The sequence below is a fragment of the Micropterus dolomieu genome, linkage group LG11, assembly GCF_021292245.1.
Source record: "Micropterus dolomieu isolate WLL.071019.BEF.003 ecotype Adirondacks linkage group LG11, ASM2129224v1, whole genome shotgun sequence".
In the NCBI taxonomy this organism is placed as follows: Eukaryota; Metazoa; Chordata; class Actinopteri; order Centrarchiformes; family Centrarchidae; genus Micropterus; species Micropterus dolomieu.
The window spans coordinates 22,350,598-22,369,265 of NC_060160.1; the positions used below are offsets into that span (position 1 = coordinate 22,350,598).

At 41.5% G+C, this 18,668-nt stretch overlaps 2 protein-coding genes and 2 long non-coding RNA genes across 13 annotated transcripts in view; 2 read left to right on the forward strand and 2 right to left on the reverse strand.

Moving 5' to 3' along the window:
- Window positions 1–9,937, reverse strand: part of LOC123979317 (serine palmitoyltransferase 2-like) — a 27,882-nt gene extending 17,945 nt beyond the window's left edge. Inside the window, exons 1-6 of one of the 2 annotated variants that reach the window (XR_006827207.1) lie at window positions 9,368–9,937; window positions 6,844–7,038; window positions 5,437–5,591; window positions 2,280–2,428; window positions 1,176–1,300; window positions 424–517 (exon numbers count right to left, since the gene is read on the reverse strand). Coding sequence is in view for 1 of the 2 variants with exons in the window: in XM_046063203.1 (XP_045919159.1) it covers window positions 424–517; window positions 1,176–1,300; window positions 2,280–2,428; window positions 5,437–5,591; window positions 6,844–7,038; window positions 9,368–9,526 (877 nt within the window). In the remaining variant the exon portion in view is untranslated. The remainder of the gene's footprint in view (window positions 1–423; window positions 518–1,175; window positions 1,301–2,279; window positions 2,429–5,436; window positions 5,592–6,843; window positions 7,039–9,367) is intronic. The other variant, XM_046063203.1, reaches the window with a different exon arrangement.
- Window positions 3,625–7,089, forward strand: LOC123979335. The gene is made up of 3 exons (XR_006827216.1): window positions 3,625–3,670; window positions 4,871–4,959; window positions 6,795–7,089. It is a non-coding gene; the product is annotated as an uncharacterized LOC123979335 (long non-coding RNA).
- Window positions 9,938–11,293: 1,356 nt separating the features above from the next.
- Window positions 11,294–17,108, forward strand: LOC123979313 (semaphorin-4E-like). Of its 8 annotated transcripts, none has more exons than XM_046063194.1 (15): window positions 11,294–11,383; window positions 12,221–12,348; window positions 12,578–12,723; window positions 13,087–13,149; window positions 13,265–13,360; window positions 13,860–13,959; window positions 14,130–14,240; window positions 14,438–14,586; window positions 14,692–14,867; window positions 15,006–15,156; window positions 15,311–15,533; window positions 15,640–15,782; window positions 15,888–16,054; window positions 16,160–16,209; window positions 16,355–17,108. In XM_046063194.1, exons 1-15 carry the CDS (start codon window positions 11,370–11,372, stop codon window positions 17,032–17,034), a joined length of 2,397 nt encoding a protein of 798 aa, XP_045919150.1. In that variant the 5' UTR covers window positions 11,294–11,369; the 3' UTR covers window positions 17,035–17,108. The 8 variants fall into 8 exon arrangements, with proteins under 8 accessions (XP_045919150.1, XP_045919154.1, XP_045919152.1 ...); XM_046063198.1 differs by having other exon boundaries at window positions 11,348–11,406; XM_046063196.1 differs by lacking the exon at window positions 11,294–11,383 and adding an exon at window positions 11,427–11,697.
- On the reverse strand, window positions 14,340–18,178 carry LOC123979331. Of its 2 annotated transcripts, none has more exons than XR_006827213.1 (3): window positions 18,123–18,178; window positions 16,386–16,541; window positions 14,340–15,774 (listed from the first exon to the last, which is right to left on the reverse strand). It is a non-coding gene; the product is annotated as an uncharacterized LOC123979331 (long non-coding RNA). The 2 variants fall into 2 exon arrangements; XR_006827212.1 differs by lacking the exon at window positions 18,123–18,178 and adding an exon at window positions 17,906–18,108.
- Between the last annotated feature and the right edge of the window lie 490 nt (window positions 18,179–18,668).

Here is an 18,668-nt window from a genome sequence, read left to right on the forward strand (position 1 = left end):
ACAGTGTGACAAGTAAGCCCGCGTAAACAATTTCAGCCATCATTCATTTTATTTTCCTAAAAAGAAACAACTATCTGCTTCAAAATACTCAAAGTACAGTACAAGACTTACACCGAGAGATAGAACGCAGAGCTAACTCCCCAATAGCGTATGTATGCATTGTAATGTATGTCTTCCTTCATTGCAGCATATGGAAGGATACGTGCAAACACATTATTGCTGTAGTACAGCAATAATACAGAATGGGACTATAAAAGTAATAAAAGCTAGAGACTTAGAGAGAAAGATATGGGCAAACACTTAAACTGGGGTGACAAACAGGAATAGACACAAGGATGCAGGAAAGAAAAATAGAACAGACCTATAAATGCAGATGCAATGCAGGAGACATACAGGAGAACCCATTTGTGATCACAGACTCACTGTTGTGTTTGAAGACTCTGATGGCGGACCCGGAGAGTCTGGCTCCCAAGACCAGAGAGGCATGGTTCAGTTCATCACTCAGAATCAGACAGCCCTGCAGGACACCAGACCAACTTTAATATGCAAGATTCATACATATGATTTTTGCTGGTTGGTGGGCCTGGTGACTGGGTGGTGTATCATTTGATGTTTCTATGTGATGATCTGTGCTGAGACAATAACACTGTGAAAGCTGCTTTATGTGGCGAAATGTAATTAAGTACATTCAATCAAGTATTGTACTTAAGTGAAAAAATCAAGGTACTTGTACTTCAAGTATTTCCATTTTGCGCAACAATATACTTCTACTCCACTACATCTCAGCGGCAAACATTGTTCTTTTTACGCCACTACATATGTCTGACAGCTTTAGTTACTAGTTACTTTTCAGATTACACTTTTTCACACCCTTCTGTATCTCCAAATTTGGTGATTTTGAATTTCACTTTTTTCTGATGAACTTAAGGATTCGTTGTTGAGAAAATTATCCTACTTCTCAAATACATGAGTGTATACACTAATACAAACAAGAGTGAGTGACAGTGAGACAGAATACAGACGGAGAGAGGGGACATTGAGGAAGGCAAGTGCTATGACAACATAAAGGAAACAAATAGCAAGCCAAAGAGGGGAGATAGAAAACAGAGGGAAAAGTGTGCAGCAAGAATAAATCATAGCTCCTGCAAGTAAACATCTATCACCTGTGGTCTTACCTTGCCTACCAGTGCTGGTATGTTCATGGAATTGGTTGCAAACCCCATCCCGAATGCCATGGCTGACTCCACACCCAGGAACTTAGCCACCAGTTTCTCCATCTCCTCATGTCTGTCCAGGTTACCTAAGATGCAGACACATAGCAGATCACCATAAACAGACGCCAATCAGAACCTTAAAGATTTATGCAAATAGAGATCTCTTGGTAAAAGTTAAAGGAGCAGTTCGACTTAAGGAAATATGCTCATTTGCTTTCTTGCTGAGAATTCTCAGAGGACTGTCCATTCAAAATTAAGCTACAGGAGATGGTTAGCTTAGCTTAGCACAGCAAGACTAGAAGCAGAGGGAAACAGCTAGCCTGGCTCTGCCAAAGTTCAAAAACGCCAACAAACACTTGCAAAGCTCACCAATTAACATATTGTATCTCGTTTGTACAAAAACTGTATGTAAAAATGACAAATTGTGGTTTTAAAAGGGGTAGGTGCTAAACTATTTCTTTGGCTGGTGCAGTGACATCCTGAAGTTTTCTTGTCGCTTTAAGGTTGGCAGGGCCAGTTTTGTTTTTACACTTCAGTTTTTGTATGGATTAAAACAAACAGTATGTGTTAAATAGTGATCTAACCAGTGCTAATAGGCAGATGTCTTTTTACAGACAAAGCCAAGCTGCCTGGTTCCTCCTGCTTATGCTAAGCTAAGCAGCTGCATTTTAATATTTAGCATACAAACATGTGTGTGGTATTGATCCTCTCCTTTAGCACTTCTCATCTAACAAGTTCCCAAAGTGTTGAACTATTCCTTTAAGTTACTGCTTCTGTAGCTAAATAATGACAGACACCTGTAATCTTTCAAAGCACCTAAATCATCAAAACATCCGTGAGCTAGACAATCAAGGAGTCAAGGTGTCTCTCAGTGTAGATTATAGATATCTTCTACTGTACTGTATCCTATTGTATATGCATGCATCTATGTATTAGATTTACAACTCGCATCTCTTATGGAGCCAACACTACAGCACTGTGAATTCATCCCTGCAAATTCCTACTGTTAAGTTCCAGTGATAGCAAATATATCGGGTGTGTCTGTATTTTGGCCTGTGTTTGTACCAATCTCCTGTCTGGTGCTTGCAACGCCGACACCATACTTCATGGTGACCTCGGCTGCCGAGTCAGCACATGGACCTGTGTTCTCAGCGAAGCCAAGGTAATTATAGGAACCCAAGTTAATCACATCCTGCACTACCCGGCCTGTGTACCTGCAAGGAAGAGAGAAGAAGACAATCAGACAGAAGAAACAATCAATGAGAGGAAGCTAACATTTTTTACAAGCTTACTGGTACGGTTCGATTGAAGTGGACTGAAAGGCTGGAGAGCAAGAAATACTTTTGTTTTTATCTTTCCAATCTCGAGCGTTATCTGCCACATGGAGTGGACCTCCCAGTCTCTCACTGGTACTCCATGTTCTTTCTTTTTGCCCTCTGCTCTCTTCGTTGCAGTGTGGGATGTGTGACTTCACACACCTCACTGCCCCCTTCACTCAACACCTCCACTGCAGCTGTCCTCCCAAACACCAGCGAGGAGTCAAGATGACAAATGCTATGTATCACAATTAGGCTACATTTTTATCGCATTTGCTACATTTGCAGTTAGAATCTACACTGATGAGATCAGGTTCCCTGTGATTTTTGCTGTTAGACAATATGTGACTTGCATTTGTCACACCCTGGAAAAAAACAACAATCGGTGTCACCAGTTATTTAAAAGCAGACTATCAAGCTTTTGTTGTCAGTCAATTCTGTATTCATTGCAGTGCATGTATTGACTCCTTGCATTGAGACTCCAGTGACTCTGTCGTTCTTTGGTAAAGATTTTCCTAACAGTTTGCATTTCTTAGAGTATCAAAATTATCTTAAAGGAGACCTTATACTGCTTTTCGAGTCCTATATTGTAGTTCTGTGACTCCTGTATGGCAGCTCTGCATGATTCAAAGTAAAAAAAAAAAAAATATATATATATATATATTTTTTCTTATACCGATTCCTCTAGTAGACCTTAATTTCAGCCTCTGTCTGAACCAAGCGGGAAGCTTCCGGTCTACAATATGAAGCTGATGCGGAAGTCCCTGAAACCTGCATTCTATTGAAAATCCAGCAGGGGGCGACTCTTCTGGTTGCAAAAAGAAGTCTGGCTCCATTAGAAATAATGGGAAAATTACCCTACTTCTCAGCTGAATAATTACCCCAGTACCCTGATGAGTTTATGGTCTCAGTCGCTGTTTCAAGTCTTCTTCAATACAAAATGATGTTCATTTGGTAAATTATGGTCCCATTTATTTTAAAATACACCATAAGGCAGAGTTTGTTTCAGTCCGGGATTATCTATGATTGACAAGTCGTTACCATGGCGACCTGTCAATCACACTCATACCCTCGGCACTGTGTAAATTAAATCAGCGCCGTTGAAAAAGCTTATTAGGAGTTGGCTGTTCACTTTCTCTGGTGAGTACATTTAGTTTTAAGACTGTTGTTCGCTAGACAAAGTTCAGCCCTGTTAAAATGACAGTTAACGTGAGTTAGAGTTGCACCTAGCTAAGCAAGCTAGCGCGCACACGGCCGTTAGCTCCGCCAGTATCATCACTTCTGGGCACTTCCTGGTTGCAAAAACTCAACATGGCGGCGCCTGATCGGCCAAACTCGAGGCTTCAAAACGGTAGTCCAAAAACCAACGGGTGACGTCACGATGACTACGTCCATTTCTTATATACAGTCTATGGTCTGAACAAGCTGTAGATGCTCCTGTCACTTGCCAGGCCCCCCACTCTGAAAGCCCACTTTCTCCTGAAGCATGTTACCAGGCTGTTGTTGCTGGGCGGAACAGGCAGACTGAGCGTCACAGTGCCGTTAGTGTGGGAGTACATGAGTACATGACTATATATGGAACTCGGTATCACCGAGAACGGAGCCGTTGGTAGAAAAAGCAGAGCGTTCAGAAGAGGAGGAAACCTGAGGTTATTGCTCACAGTGATTTCTTATAAATGCTTTAACCTAATTTTTTTTAAGTTTGGCCATGTTTAACATGAACATCCAACATTATAACATTGTAGATAAGTCATAACATGTAGAAAAGCATAATAGGTCTCCTTTAATAACTTTTGATCTTTAGGGTCCATAGAGTCTATGTGCACAGTTTCGTGCAGATCAGACTCATCACCTACTAGGACTTTGAAAACGTACGTTTCGCACATTTTGCGAAAACATATAGCAAAAAAGGCACGGCCTATATCACAAGATGCAACTCAATTCAGGGAACACATCCATGTAAGGTGTTTGAGTGTGCAACGTACCATGTGGGAGTTACTGGCCAAAATGCACATTCCTTTGATTATAGAGCCATCTGCAGGTGGACGTGTAATTTCTGGCATCTGCCTTGTGTGCACTGTTCTATACCACAAATGTCAATTTAACAGTAGTTTACAAAAATGATCTTTGCATATTTCATGATTTTTCAACAAGAGCACCACCTAGTGGTCAATTGGTGCCACATTTGTCGCAGAGCTCCACATTGGTCTGATTAAAAAGAATCTTGGGCCACTGCTTGCTGAAAAATCATGGAATAAGCTAAAATTAGTATTAAGCAAGTATAAAATTATTTTTTCCAAAATACTGTTTTGAACTGAATGTGTTCCAATCTTTGTGCAGGGCCCCGTTTATGAAAGCTTTCTGCAACAGGGCCTGGCTCTCCACCTGGGACTGCAGGTCCGACTTGCATCACCTTTGCGGGCCGCCAGGTACAACACGCACCTGGGGGCTTGGACCCTGTTAATACTATACTGCTTGCAGGTCTACTTTAAATTTCTAAATGAGCACAGGTTTTTCCATGGACACACAGAGACCAAATTCCCTTCAGTGACTACTAATGACTGCAGGTATTACACATTCAAGCCTTCATATAGAGCCAGTTTCGGCTTTTACACAACTTAACATGAAATTGTCAGTGGTCACCTCTGGCCAGCTAGCAGGTGCAGACTGATAACATTCCCCTGTCTTTTGTCTAAAGTGAAATGTGTCATGTGTCTTGGTGTTTGTAGGAGATCGACAGTGTTAGCACACTTAGTACTAATCCTCGCCTGGGGGCATTAACCATACAGCACCCTTCCCTTTGCTATTGTCCCATCGAGGCCTCCTGCTCTGCCCCACGTGTCTGAATACCTTGAGGTTAATTCATAAAACACCAGGTTAACAGTCTTAAACAGGTTTTTCCTCACTCAAAAGTCCAGTTGTAGTCATGGGAGGCTCGTTCCATCAGGTCCATTTTGGCCCCCGGGACGCTGCATATGGGCCTGTTCCAGTTGTCTCTTATACGCATGTAGAGATTTCTGGTGTAAAAGTTCTCAAAATCCTGGTAGAGAGGCACAAAGTCCTACACATGGACGAATAAAGAGAACAAAATAAGAGGAGTAGAGAGGGGTTGCATTACCTGAGCATGTAGGAGTTATAGTATAAAAACTATTTCAAATAACTACGAGCCATTCATACATTTGGAGAGCTTAGCTGGTAGGAATTCTGTAAAAATATAATCTTCAACATGTAAACATGAACCAGGGGGTTTGAATTCCTTGGTCTCTTGGAGGAAACATCCGTGAGATAGCCTTGGGGTGATTTATTGGCTTCCCTGCATCTATCCCACTGGCTTCCTTTCCACAACAAAACCAAATACTTAAAAACAATGGGCCTCCCTATCAAACATTACATAACAGGTCAAACACAATCTCAGTGGTCAAGGACATGTTCCAAATGTGCTGATAACTCCACCATTTGGTATGTGTTGACACACAAAAAAACCCCACTATCTTAGGAGCACATTGCACTGGCTTGTGAAGAAAAGCAATAAATATTTCAAATGTTATATTAGCCTCAGTGAGTTAGTTTGCGGTTGGTAAATGAGGCACACTAAATTCTTTCTGAACTTCTAAGCGTTTCCGCATATACACAAACACCTTTCTTGCAATCGTTTCCTGTTTGGGATATCATTATGGTTAATAAGGTCATGGCTTGCTAAATGTAAACTTCCTTTCTTCGAGGCAATGCTACTTGAAATGTTTGAAATACGAGAGCTTATAGCTTTGAGTGTTGGGAGACTCTGTGGAAATATCATTCTGGTTAAGAAAACATACAGATCTCTTTTTCCATTTTTTATCACTATTATTTCTACATGAACGAGGCAAACGTTCGCCTGCCTGTCAACATGTTATTAGAGCTCAGTCAAATCAGTTCCATTCAACACCTGGAACGCATATGGCCCTCTCTTCCTTGACAGCTATCTTGCTGAGGGCACTGTCAGTTTGCAAACAAAAAAATCCGAGCCTTACAGTCATTGTAGTACAGCCAAAATGTGCTGACTGCACCATACCGCTGTTGTAAATCATAACATGATGTTGCTCAACTGCCAGTTTACAAGAAAACAGGCGTGTGAAAAAAAACACTGCCACGGTCATAGTCAGGTTTGTTAACTGACAAATCCAAACTTGTTCAAATGAGTGACCTCTTTTCCAGACTTGCCTCATGACTTGCATATACTCATTCCTGCGTTTGTTTCGTCATTTGGTTGCCTATCTTTTTTCAGACATAGGTGACGAATCCCACCACCACACTGCGCCAGTGGCTCCTCTCACCTTTTGCTCCTCCCTCTCCCTGGCGATGTGGCACCTCTCGATCTTCCAGTGACGGAGAAAGTCGCGGAGGTAGCCAAAGATGGTCAGGATGCCGTAGCCCATGTAGGTGAGCACTGCCACCAGCATGGGCGTCTCCTCGAAAGACTCGATGAAGGGCCTGCTGTACAGGCTGCCATGATGTGTTGCTGCATGGACCTGGGCAACATGGAAACCAGAAATTCTACTGTACTGAAACTGAATTGTGAAAAAAAACCCACACACTATGGTTGTTACCAAATAAAATATGGTAATTCAGAGAGGATAATTTAATCTTTTGTTTGGGGTGTTTAAGTCAGTATTGTAGATTTGTAATAGCCCTTAATGATATTTTTATATTATATATATTTTTCCTTATGCAGATTGCACTGGTGTTATGGGATCTACAATCCACAGATATTTAAATAAATAACAGTGTTTCTTAATTACTAATTCTTTATATCTGGGCTATTACAATATGCTGTTTACATGTTATGTAAACATAACTGACACGAAATGGTAAAAACAAATGTTCTGGCTGGAATATGCCAGTTTTATAGCTGAAAAGCTTAATCTTGACATCATTTTTTAAGTCTCTGTTTCTAAAAAAAAATTCTAATTAATTAATTGTTAATTAATTATTAGGAAAAAAACAATTAGTACTTGGAGCCTTAGCTTACATGATATATTCTGGCATCTATATTCTGTTTGCTGGTTATGTAAATAGGACAGTTTCATGTGGACGTAGCTAATATAGGCATAAATACAGAACCATTGTTAAACATTGCAGTGAACATTATCTCCGTGTATATAATCTAGCCTCTAAAAAAGAAAAACTTCTTTTACTACTCATACGGAAACACATTTTGCGCAACTAATACATTAGCTGGAATACAGTTTCACATTCTTTACAGAAATGTACAGTCTGACTTCCTCTAACTCCCTCTCCTTTTGTCCCAATGAGAAAAAACACAGTTTATGTTTTGGTAAAGGTAGCTGAGCTTTCTGTAACTCTCTTAAAGGTGACTTGTGTGCAGCCAAATAATAAGGAGGAGGAAGATAACACAGCAATAAGAACCAGTTCAGCTGGAAGCAGGAAAGAAAACAGTGTGGGACAAAACGGCCAGGGAAGGAAGATTTGACTTCCAAATAAGGGATGCGCTGGTTGTGTTGATGTAAATCTGTGCACTTGGAGCAGAGTGATCTACAATTCAATAATAAACTTGGCATGTAAACAGTCTTTCGTGAAGACAATTCAACCTCACATATTTTCTCCATTGTGAAAAGTGGTTAGACAGAAACCCACAGTTCGCCTTTCCATCACGCTCGTCTCTGTAATAGCTATTAGGCACCACATGTGACCGGTCATGCCTCTCTCTCTCTCTCTAACTCAGATACCTTACAGAGCAGCAACGCTGACATCAGCTGAGGTTCAATCACCAGGCGCTCAGTTTTTCAGCAAACCCAACCCAGTTTATTGAAACATCAGCAGAGCGAACTGGCTGTTTCTACAGTAAGACAATGTCTGGTGATGAGAATTACCTGTCAGCGGTGTGTTTCTGCCCTCATTTACCTTCAGAGTCTCATACTGGAATTGATTTTGAAGAATTTGCTTTTGCCAGTGATTTCCCAACTGAGTAAGATGCCAGTTATTAGAATCATGTGATGTTCAACCAAATTGCTCTGAGAAAGTCACAAATCCAAGCAAAAGTCACAAATCCCCCCATTTTGATCAGCAGTGCAACATTCTGCCTCAAATCAATAAAAAAAACTCTGTACCCTATCACAACACACACAGGTGACCAGTTAATTGGGACAGCTACAAAAGGGTGCACTCATGGGACAGCACAGCAGGCATTAGGTGTCAATACACTGCGTTTACACAGCAAACTGTTAGGAGCAATAGCCTACTATTGGCAGCGTGTGGTTCCAAACAAATTCACAAACTGGGACTACAGCTAGATCTCTTCTTAAATTAGGCAAACATATTATGCACTAAACAGTATTTGTATTCAATGCAATGTCAACTTTCAGAGATGTCACGGCCGCCTTTTTTAAACAATCTCCTTATCTATACTATACGTTAGTCTGAACGACTGAGGGGAGCGCAGTATAAACCCATTCATAAAGTTGAGATGTTAATGAATTCATATGCTGCTTGGTGCAAATATGATTGTGCCGAATTCAAGAAGGTCTCATAATGATTCAGAGAAAGCTTTTGAGTCATGTTTTGAGGGATTATATACCACTAAGAATGAGTGAAAACTCTTTATATTAGCATATCGTTTAAGGAGTTTGGCGTGATCGAGAGAATTGGGTCTCGATGACAACAAACTGTCAGCAGCAGGACTCGATTGATACATTAAAAGCTGTTATCGCATCATATCCTGATATTGCAGGAGTTAATGAAAATGACAATGACCACAGCATCGTCCGGGTGTTTCCGGGTCCACAGAGTAACGTTAGATGCTTCCCTAGCCTCTCCTCCCCGTCCCATCCCGGGCCTCACCTCCTCCTCTTCCTCCTCGGGGTGGCAGTGGTGCTTGGGCTGCCGCTCATGGCAGCGGTGGAGGCTCCTCGCCAAGCCGTTTCTCTCCGGTTTCAGTCCGTTCTTCGCCCGCTGACACACGTCCCCGTTGGCTGGCTTTGTCGCGGGGCTTTCAGTCATTGCTGGCCAACGATTGTGGAGCCGCGGCGGTAACTTGCATGTAGGAACACGGAGACTGCCTGCGGTGCAAGGTGGTGACAGTATCCGAGCTGGGAAACTCTCTCTCACACACGCACACTTACTCACGCACGCACGCACGCACGCACGCACACTCACTCACTCACTCACTCACTCACTCACTCACGCACACACACACACACACATACATACAACATCCAGACATAACACACACTCTATGGAACCTGAAATTCCAGACGCTAAATACCGGAAATCAACGCCCATAAATTATACCGGTGCTTGCGCGAGGGGGCGGGGCAATGGGCTTCACATGTACAAAGGGGCGTGGCCACACATTGGAGGGAAAGATTTTTTAATGTTTGGCACCTTCAAGCCGGAATAAAGAATCTATTCCATGGACTGTATAGGTAAATTCACAGTAAATTACGTACGTGGCACCAAGCGTTTCCTGAAAGCAAAAAAATAAAAAATAAAATGTGTGGCAGCTTCAAAAATTAAATTTAAAAAAGCTAAGATGCAAATAGGCCTACTGTAAATTAAATCAGAAACATCTGACTTTTAAGTAAATGAGTAATTCTCATTTTCTAAGAATAAAGTCCAAATTGGTACAGGCCTACTATCTCAGAAATGTTATATTCTTGTTAAAGTCCTTGGCTGTGTTTTTTGTGCTTAAAATCCAACTGACATTAAGTAGAATTTTAGGGGTTTGGATTTTTTATATTCTCTCTTTCAATTCACACATATATGGAGGAAAGTTCCTCATTGGGGCCACAGGAGGAATTTAAAGTAAAATCACAGACTAAACCTCTCACACTGTCGATACAAGAAGTACTGGATTTGCCCAACTGTTCACCATATGTTTCATGATATATTAAATAAACCTTCTTAATTGATCTTATAATAAACTGATTTCAATTACCATGTCGATTATGTGAGGTACATTGTAACTACTTGTTTGTTTTTCATTAGTGTGACATTTTAAGCATGAAGGTACTCAAAAGATCTAATCTAATGTATCTGTGGAAAATGTAGTTTAGGTAAACGCAAGGTTTGTCTCTCAGAATCATATAGTGAATGTTCCTTTCGCCTCTTCCCACAAGAAGACACACTCACAGCATTTATGCCTAATTGTGGTAGTGATGAGGTGCGTTATATCATGATCTTGAAAAACTAAAACAAAACATTGCCCAAAACAGTCTGTGTTTGGACTCTTGCAATAGCGTCTCTTGTGGAATTCAGAGTTGAAGGTCTCCCTCTAGTGGTTTGAGGTTGTAATGGCAGCCAAACTGTGCTACAGAGGAAAGTGACAAACTGGGATTAATTGCTGTAAAGTTAATCTTCAAATGAATTAAAAACTAGTTCCCAAGGCCCTAACATGGAAAGGGTCCTCAAAAAAGCCTAGGATTAAAAAAAATAACACTATTATTCTTTACTCAATAAAAACTTTGACAAACAATTTCTTGTATCTAAAACATAGGTTTTATTGTACATGAAGGCTATTATACAATGTCATACAGGTTTAACGTTAAGATACTTGCAGTATCGTTACTTGCAATGCTTTTCTAGTTATACCTTTTAAAATATGATCAGTCTAGTGTTTCTATCACTTTAACTTGTTCTTATTTAACATTACTCCCTGTATAAGACTCTTGTGTTCAGGGGATAATAAACACCTAACCTTAAATAACTTACAGAAATCATCACATCATCAGTCACGCGATATTCAATAGACACAAGCTAATGAACTTATCTAGCTACTAGCCTACGAGGCTACTGCTGCAGATTCACACACCTGAAGCACCATCTGTCTGCGGTTCACTGGCGGATGCTGCCACCGAGGTTCACTTCTCCTGAAAAACTGCGTAATTTCCATAGTCCACATGTTGGTTAGCTAGCTAGCACTGACACTAGTGAATGAAAAATACACACAAACCCCGGATGGCAATGTTAGGGCTATAGATGTCGATATTCCCCCAGTAAAAGGAACGTTTGCTCCATTGATTTGCCAGGTGCCCAGTCAGAGAGACTGATTTAAAATGAAAGAAAGGGGACGTTATTTTAAAACCGTAAACATTCAGTGCATTTGAGAACACTTTCAGGGCTGGAGACTCGGTGCCACTCCCGCTGCGCCGATGTTTTAAACATTATTTCAGGTGACAAACGTGGTTTGGTAATGGATCATTTATAATTTTTCAGTGAGGATCATCATGTCTGCTGAAGACCAAAGAAAGCCGTGTTCTTGTTTACGTGCACACTGCAGGCCGATAACCCCGCAGGCTTCTATCCTAAACAGCTGACGCAAAACGGCATTGGGTAATTATGTTCTGAACAGAATCCTACAGAGTTCGGCGCGCGCGTTCGGCCCAGATTCTTGTGGATTTGAAACACCACAGGTTAACGTTAGTGAGCTGTGGGGCTACAGCGGGCCAGTGTTCAGAGCTGACGAGTTAAAAACGGCGAGAAAACAAAAACAATAACTGCTTAACAACAAGTTAGCTACATGTTTGTTTTCGCAGAAAACAGGTAAGAAATAAAAGAGAATAAAACTAAGACGGAGACACTGAGTCACTGTGAGGAGAAATCATTGCTGTTGTCCTTAGTGAATGTGATGCATGCTGGTGAAGATCTGAGCCTTTCTGCCAAATGTGGTCTAAAGTGGTGTGTTTGTCCCTACAGTCTATGGTTTTTCCTGATCTACAGTCCTATGGCACACATGAGACCTGTGGTGCTCTTTTGTTTCCTCTTTATCATGAGTGAAGGCCATCCAGCAAGCAACAAACCCCGCAGGAGTGTGTCCTTCCAAGGTAAGACTTCTAATGTAGATGTGATTACATGGCACTTTGAAGGGAGCGTCACAGCTGAAATGAGTATTTTCTAACAGTCAGCTGTGTATAATCTGTACAGGCAATACTATCAGAAATAATAAAAATAATTATAGGCTATATAGTGGGAAACAAATCAACAAGTGAGCTGTATTAAAATACAAGGGTTTGAAAAGTTACCTCCAGCTAATACTCCTTTTGTCTGGCTTAGACATGAACTTAAAACAGTTCAAAGAGTCTGGCTTTGACAGTTTGAGCTCTTTGATGGTAAGAGACGATATCGGCCAGCTTATCGTCGGCACCAGAGGGAAGGTGCTCGCCCTCAGCTTGGATGATATCACCAAAAAGACCAGTGAGGTAAGACTGACTGTGATGCGGTACTGTAGACCGGTCAAGTCAGTTTTATTTATATAGCCCAATATCACAAATCACAATTTGGCTCAAGAGGCTTTACAATCTGTACAGCGTACAACATCCTCTGTCCTCTTGACCCTAGATTTAATTGAGAACGGGCATTGTGAATATAAAAAGTAAAGAAACATGCTTTGTAGACAAAACAAAGACATTTCGGTAAACAACCTGTTAAAATACAAAGGGTTCAGTGTCATTAAAAAATAGCTGTCAGAACTATTATGCTATCAGCCAGAGCAATCCTTTATATTTCACTTATACTATAAACACAATACCTCCTTGGTCATTGCTAATTCTCTTTTCTTCCAGGCCAATTGGACGGTCAGTCCAGCAGAGAAAGCCCTCTGTCAAATGAAGGGCAAGGACACTAAGGTGGAGTAAGAAGTGGATTATTAGTGAATGGCATCAGCAGTTGGGGAAGTTTTTACCATCCAACACAGCCTACAGAAGGTTTCATTCATTTTAATCGCTTCTGTTCTTCCAACAGGAGTGTGACAACTTCATCCGGACTCTACACACAACGGAGGACGGTAAAATGCTAGTGTGCGGGACAAACGCTTTCAACCCTGCATGTGACTACATGGTAAGTAGCTTTATAGAAAGTTTCCCAAGACACCAAATACTGTAGGTGTACTTCTGTAGACAGCTGCTGTGTTGTGTAATGCACGTTTCAATAATTAGTCTCAGCTTTCTTGCTGAGAGTTACAGTAGATGAGAAGTTTCATACCAACAGGCACTTTTGCTTTGTTTAGCTTAGCTTAGCTTAGTGCAAAGATTAATCAAGCAATAAGTAACGTATTAATCAGTAAGGTTTAGAGGTACTGGAAGGCTAATTTTGTTCACATTGGACTGAGCCAGGTTAGCTGTTACCCCTGTTTCTTTGTGCTAAGATAAGCTAACCATCTGCTGGCTCTAGCATTTTACAGTATTTATTGTACACACAGGAGAAAGGGCTCTACAGTATCTTCTTATGTACTGTAACTCGGCAACAAAGTGAAAAGGCGTATTTCCTGAGAAGTTTTAATTTAAAAGAATAGGTTGATGGATGAATTCAGGCTCAAAAACTTTAATGTCTTGAACAGACTTTCACAAATGGAAGCATCTCTCTAGAAGGAGAGACGCAGGTGGGTAGGGGCAAAGTTCCTTTTGACCCCTACCAACGCTTTGCTTCCATTATGGATGGTGAGTACTCAACTGCTTACAGATTTCTTTATCGCACTTTATCTCTTTTTTTTTGTCATGGCCTTTATCCTTAGATATACATCTGGCTGTAAGAAGTTGAGGGTCAGAAAAAAAAAAAGCTTGGTTTGTAGTTTGTAATGACCCACCACTGTTTCTTTTTCACTTGACAGGAAACACACTTTACTCGGCTGCCTCCTCCAACTTTTTGGGCACGGAACTGGTGTTTCAGAGACATGGACCAGAGCCTCTAAAGACTGAAGTGAAACGCTCCTGGCTTGACGGTAAGCTGCTCTTATGTGGCTACTTGTACAGTAACAAAATTATTCAACAGAGGATGTAGTTTCATGAGACAGTTTGTATTCTGAATGAAGTCAGTTTTCTTCCGGCCATAATTGTACACCCATCAGTTATTTTCATTTTCAGACCTTGTAAATTCTTTGTACTCTGTGGTTTCATATCCTCAATGCTTTGGTGTCAGAGCCTACCATGATTTCCATAAGCCTGGTTGAAACCAGCAAAAACCGAGAGGACGGTGGAGACGACAGTGTATTCTTGTTCTTCACTGAGAATGCTGTAGAGGAACATCATCATAACATCCAGGTGTCAAGGATTGCCCGTGTGTGCAAGGTAAGTCTCTGAAGTCAGAAGCTTAAAAAACCTGCACTAGATAAACTACAAGTGTAAATTAGGTGTGTGTGTGTGTGTGTGTGTGTGTGTGTGTGTGTGTGTTAGAGTGACTTGGGGGGCAAAAGGACCCTGCAGAGCAAGTGGACTTCTTTTCTGAAGGCCCGTTTGGACTGTCCATTTGGCGATGCTGGCTCACCGTCCCTGGTTCAGGATGTTTTCCTTCTCCGAGACCAAAATAACTGGAGGGATAGCATCTTCTACACCGTATTCACCTCCAACACGTGAGTTGCATGTAGCCATAGTACGCACCTCTGCTTTGAATGTATATTGCTGATGAGTATTATAACTTGAGATGTAAAGAAGATATATACACAGTAGGAATAGAAAATAACAGGATATCTTTCCTGGATCCGTCACAGGGGGTCCTCAGGTGCTTGTAGCCAGTCTGCCATCTGTCCGTACAAGCTATCAGACATCAGCCAGGTTTTTAGTGGGAGGTTTTTGACTGAGGGAGATACTGGGAGCTGGGATACATACACAGGAGAGGAGCCATTTCCTCACCCAAGTTCAGTAAGTACAAGCCGAAGAACAATTTAAAGAACACATCATTATTAGGGCTGATTATATTTAGTTTTAATAAAAGAAGCATTTAGATGACCCTGTTATCCATCGTTATCTCATCAGATGACATCCAGTGCAGTCTGTTTTTATGTTGTTCTCATAGTGCATAAACGATGAGCTGCGCGCCCAAGGAGTGATGACCTCTCTCGACCTCTCAGACAAAACCCTTCTGTTCGTAAAGAACCACCCTCTGATGGAGGGAGTGGTTATGCCGATATCTGGCAAGCCTCTGCTGGTCCGCACAGGGACTCAATTTTCCAAAATTGTCGTGGACCAAGTCACGTCACTGGATGGACGACAGCATCAAGTTATGCTTGTTGGCACAGGCATGCAACTGCAGTAGCATGTGCAGACATGATTTTACACCAGTATCACAAATCACACCTGAGGTGTATTGACCGATCAACCGTTGGATTCATTCTTCTCCCTCAGAGTCTGGTTGGCTGCAGAAGGCAGTGATGTTTGATGGTGAGGACGGACGCATCATCGAGGAGCTGCAGCTGTTTCTAACTCCTCAGCCTGTCAACTTTCTCCAGCTGTCCTTGGAAACAGTAAGGCTCAAGTCACCTGTATTGGTAAAATAAACGAATCCCTTTAAAACTCAAGTTTTAGTTCTTGTTTGATCTTTAGAGTTGCAATTTAAAAACCACCTAGTAGGAAGCTGTAAACTGTTTCCATAGGGCCAGCTGTACAGTGGCGCCGATAACGTTGCTGTTCAAGTTAATGTAAGGGACTGCAGCCGTTACACGTCATGTGATGACTGCCTTCTTGCCAGAGACCCATACTGTGGCTGGGACAGGATCAGAGGCCAATGTGCACCTGTTGTTGGCGCATCACTTGGGTCCATGTAAGTCAAACCTCTTATGACTCTTTACTTTCAAGAAGGTGTTTTTTACATTAGTTATTCTTTGTTGTGAGCTTCATACTGAAAGAGGTAGTTCTTTTATTACAGGATTCAGAGTTTGACTGATGGAAACGTTACATTGTGCCCAATCTCAGAGTGTAAGTTAAACATAAACAAATGCTCAAACTGTACACATATGTCTGAAATTAATCATATGACCTATTCTACACCTCCAGAGATTGAAATAGAATCTGGATGTAATATGTTAAGTCTGAATGTGTGCGTGCTTGATTTCTTCCTCAGTGAAAAATAAACCTGCCATCGTCTGCCTCACCATCAAGATAGCGCAGTTCCTCCCATGTTCCCCTGAGACAAACCTCCCAGTCAGCTGGCGCTTCTCTGACAGCATCCTCCTTCCCGGTCCCCGACACACTGTACTCAGCCAGGGTCTCCTGATCAGACCCTCCTATTTTGATTCTGGCCTTTACACCTGTGAGACAGTGGAAACAGTAAAGAGTAAAGTGCACCGGAAGACTGTGGTCCAGTACCTCGTCCAGGTTCAGGACACTAACACTGTTGTCGGGAGGCTGAGGGCGGCGGTGATCACCTTGGCTGCTTTCATTGGCCTGCTGATATTGCTCAAGTGCAGCGGCCTCATGATCAGACACCTCAAGCCAAAAAGGCAAGATCCCATCAGTTGTGGCAATCAAAACAGCAACAACAATCAAGTGATCCCTCTGAGTCCTTTCCGTCATTATGACCGGTCCACGGATCGACGCCCGGAAGATGGTGAGCAGGCAGAGGAGCGACACATGGGAGCTAACAGTGGGAGTCATGATGCCACCAAAAAGGAGCAGTGTGTGCAGATTGGGAATTTTAAGTCTATACTCGTTCTCCCAGAAAGCACTGCAGCAAAAGTGGCTGCAAAGGAGGTGGAGGCAGACAATGGCAACGGCCACACAGTTATGGGGATCACAGAGTAATCTCTTCGTTTTACACATTGTTTCATTGTATTGACTCACATATAGATTTCAATAAACACTAAAATTGTAAATAATATCTAAGGTGAGTGACCATTCTAACATGAAGTTTACTGTCATAATCAAAGGTTATGGAATAGCAAAATATTTTTAAAAACTCAATAGTAAATTTATTGATCAAATTAACCATTGCCCGACTTCACATCCAATATAATGACCTGCACTTTAGCCGCCACCAAAGAACTGTATGATATTTCAATTCATCACCAGCCCTCTTCCAATCTAAATTTTTCTCATCTATCAGCATATGTCTTGACATTATTTTGTGAATTTTATATTTCCACCGTGATGTTTCACAGCAGGTCTAAATGCTTGTGTTCCTCATGTTTATGTTAAAACTAAAGATTTTTTTCCAAGGAGGAGATTCATGCTCAGCCTCCGTAGGTTTATCAAGAACATAGTTAGGGACAATGGGAATCAGCTGAAGAGCCAAACAAGATGCCAAAAGGGCTGATGAGACAATCAGTAACAGGTGTGTGTGGAACGATCACGTCTTCAATTTATCTTTATAGCCAAGTGAATAAAAAATAAAAAGAAACATCAATGTGAATCTTCACATATTTACTGTGGCATTCTGCATTAGCCTCATAGCTGGTTGCTCTAAATTGTAAGTGTAATGCTTACAGCTTTTTAACTAGCTTTTTAATGGTTTTTAATTTAGAATACTGGCATTGTGCATCGTTCCACATGAAAAACAGTCAAGGTATTTCCACACATTAATGTAAAAACACAGCTAACACAGAAATATGCTGCTGAAAACGTGCATACACATACATAATATATAGCAAGATGTACCAGCAATGATAGATCTCACCATTTCCGTGAATGCCGTAATGGCTTCTGTGAGGCTTTTTTTAAAATCCACGCACCACACCATATGGCAGCATGGGACATACGTGGAAACGCTCTGTGTGTTTTGTCAGCAAGTACAGAAGGAAAGAGCCACATTCATTTTTTAGAGTGGCCTTGAACTGAGCTCTGTGGTAATGGTATAATTAGTTCTCAGGGGACTGTAGAATCTGCTTACTTACTGGTTGCTGGTTCTCCCTTTTCTGTCTCCTCCCGTGTTTGTCTTTCTCTGCCTTGTCTCTCCCTCTCCCTCAGTCTTTTCCCATTTTCTCATTTTTTCCCCCTTGTTGTTTCTCTCCCTGTCTCTAAGGCAAAGGTGTGACAGGAATAGCTGCTCTTTTCATTTGGGAGCATTTTGTGGAAAGCAAACTGACAAGTCACAGTTAGAGAGAAGACGGGAGCATGTGATAACTGATGATTTTGGACGAAACAGGGATCCAGATGTGTTGCAACAAGAAAAGGAGAGTAAGGACACCAAATTGTTGATGACTTCACTAACATCAAAAATTCATGCTGTTAAATTGACATTGCACACATACTGGACATGTACATACTACCATATAACCTCAGGCATGTACAGTATGTACTACTCAATTTGAGCCACTTCTGTGCTTCAGAGTCTGTTATGCCGGTGTGTTGGCCCAGAGGCTGGGAAGCAGGATTCAATCAATAACAGACTTTAAAATAGACACCCACACAAAAATACTAGGAGTGAACCTGCTGGTAGC

Excerpts from the sequence above, each read along its gene's own strand:
- LOC123979313 (XM_046063193.1), top strand. The coding sequence starts at position 12,045 with ATGTTTGTTTTCGCAGAAAACAG. Across the intron at positions 13,960-14,129 it reads CTTTGCTTCCATTATGGATG|GAAACACACTTTACTCGGCT; the intron begins GTGAGTACTCAA and ends TTCACTTGACAG. Across the intron at positions 14,587-14,691 it reads GGATTGCCCGTGTGTGCAAG|AGTGACTTGGGGGGCAAAAG; the intron begins GTAAGTCTCTGA and ends TGTGTGTGTTAG.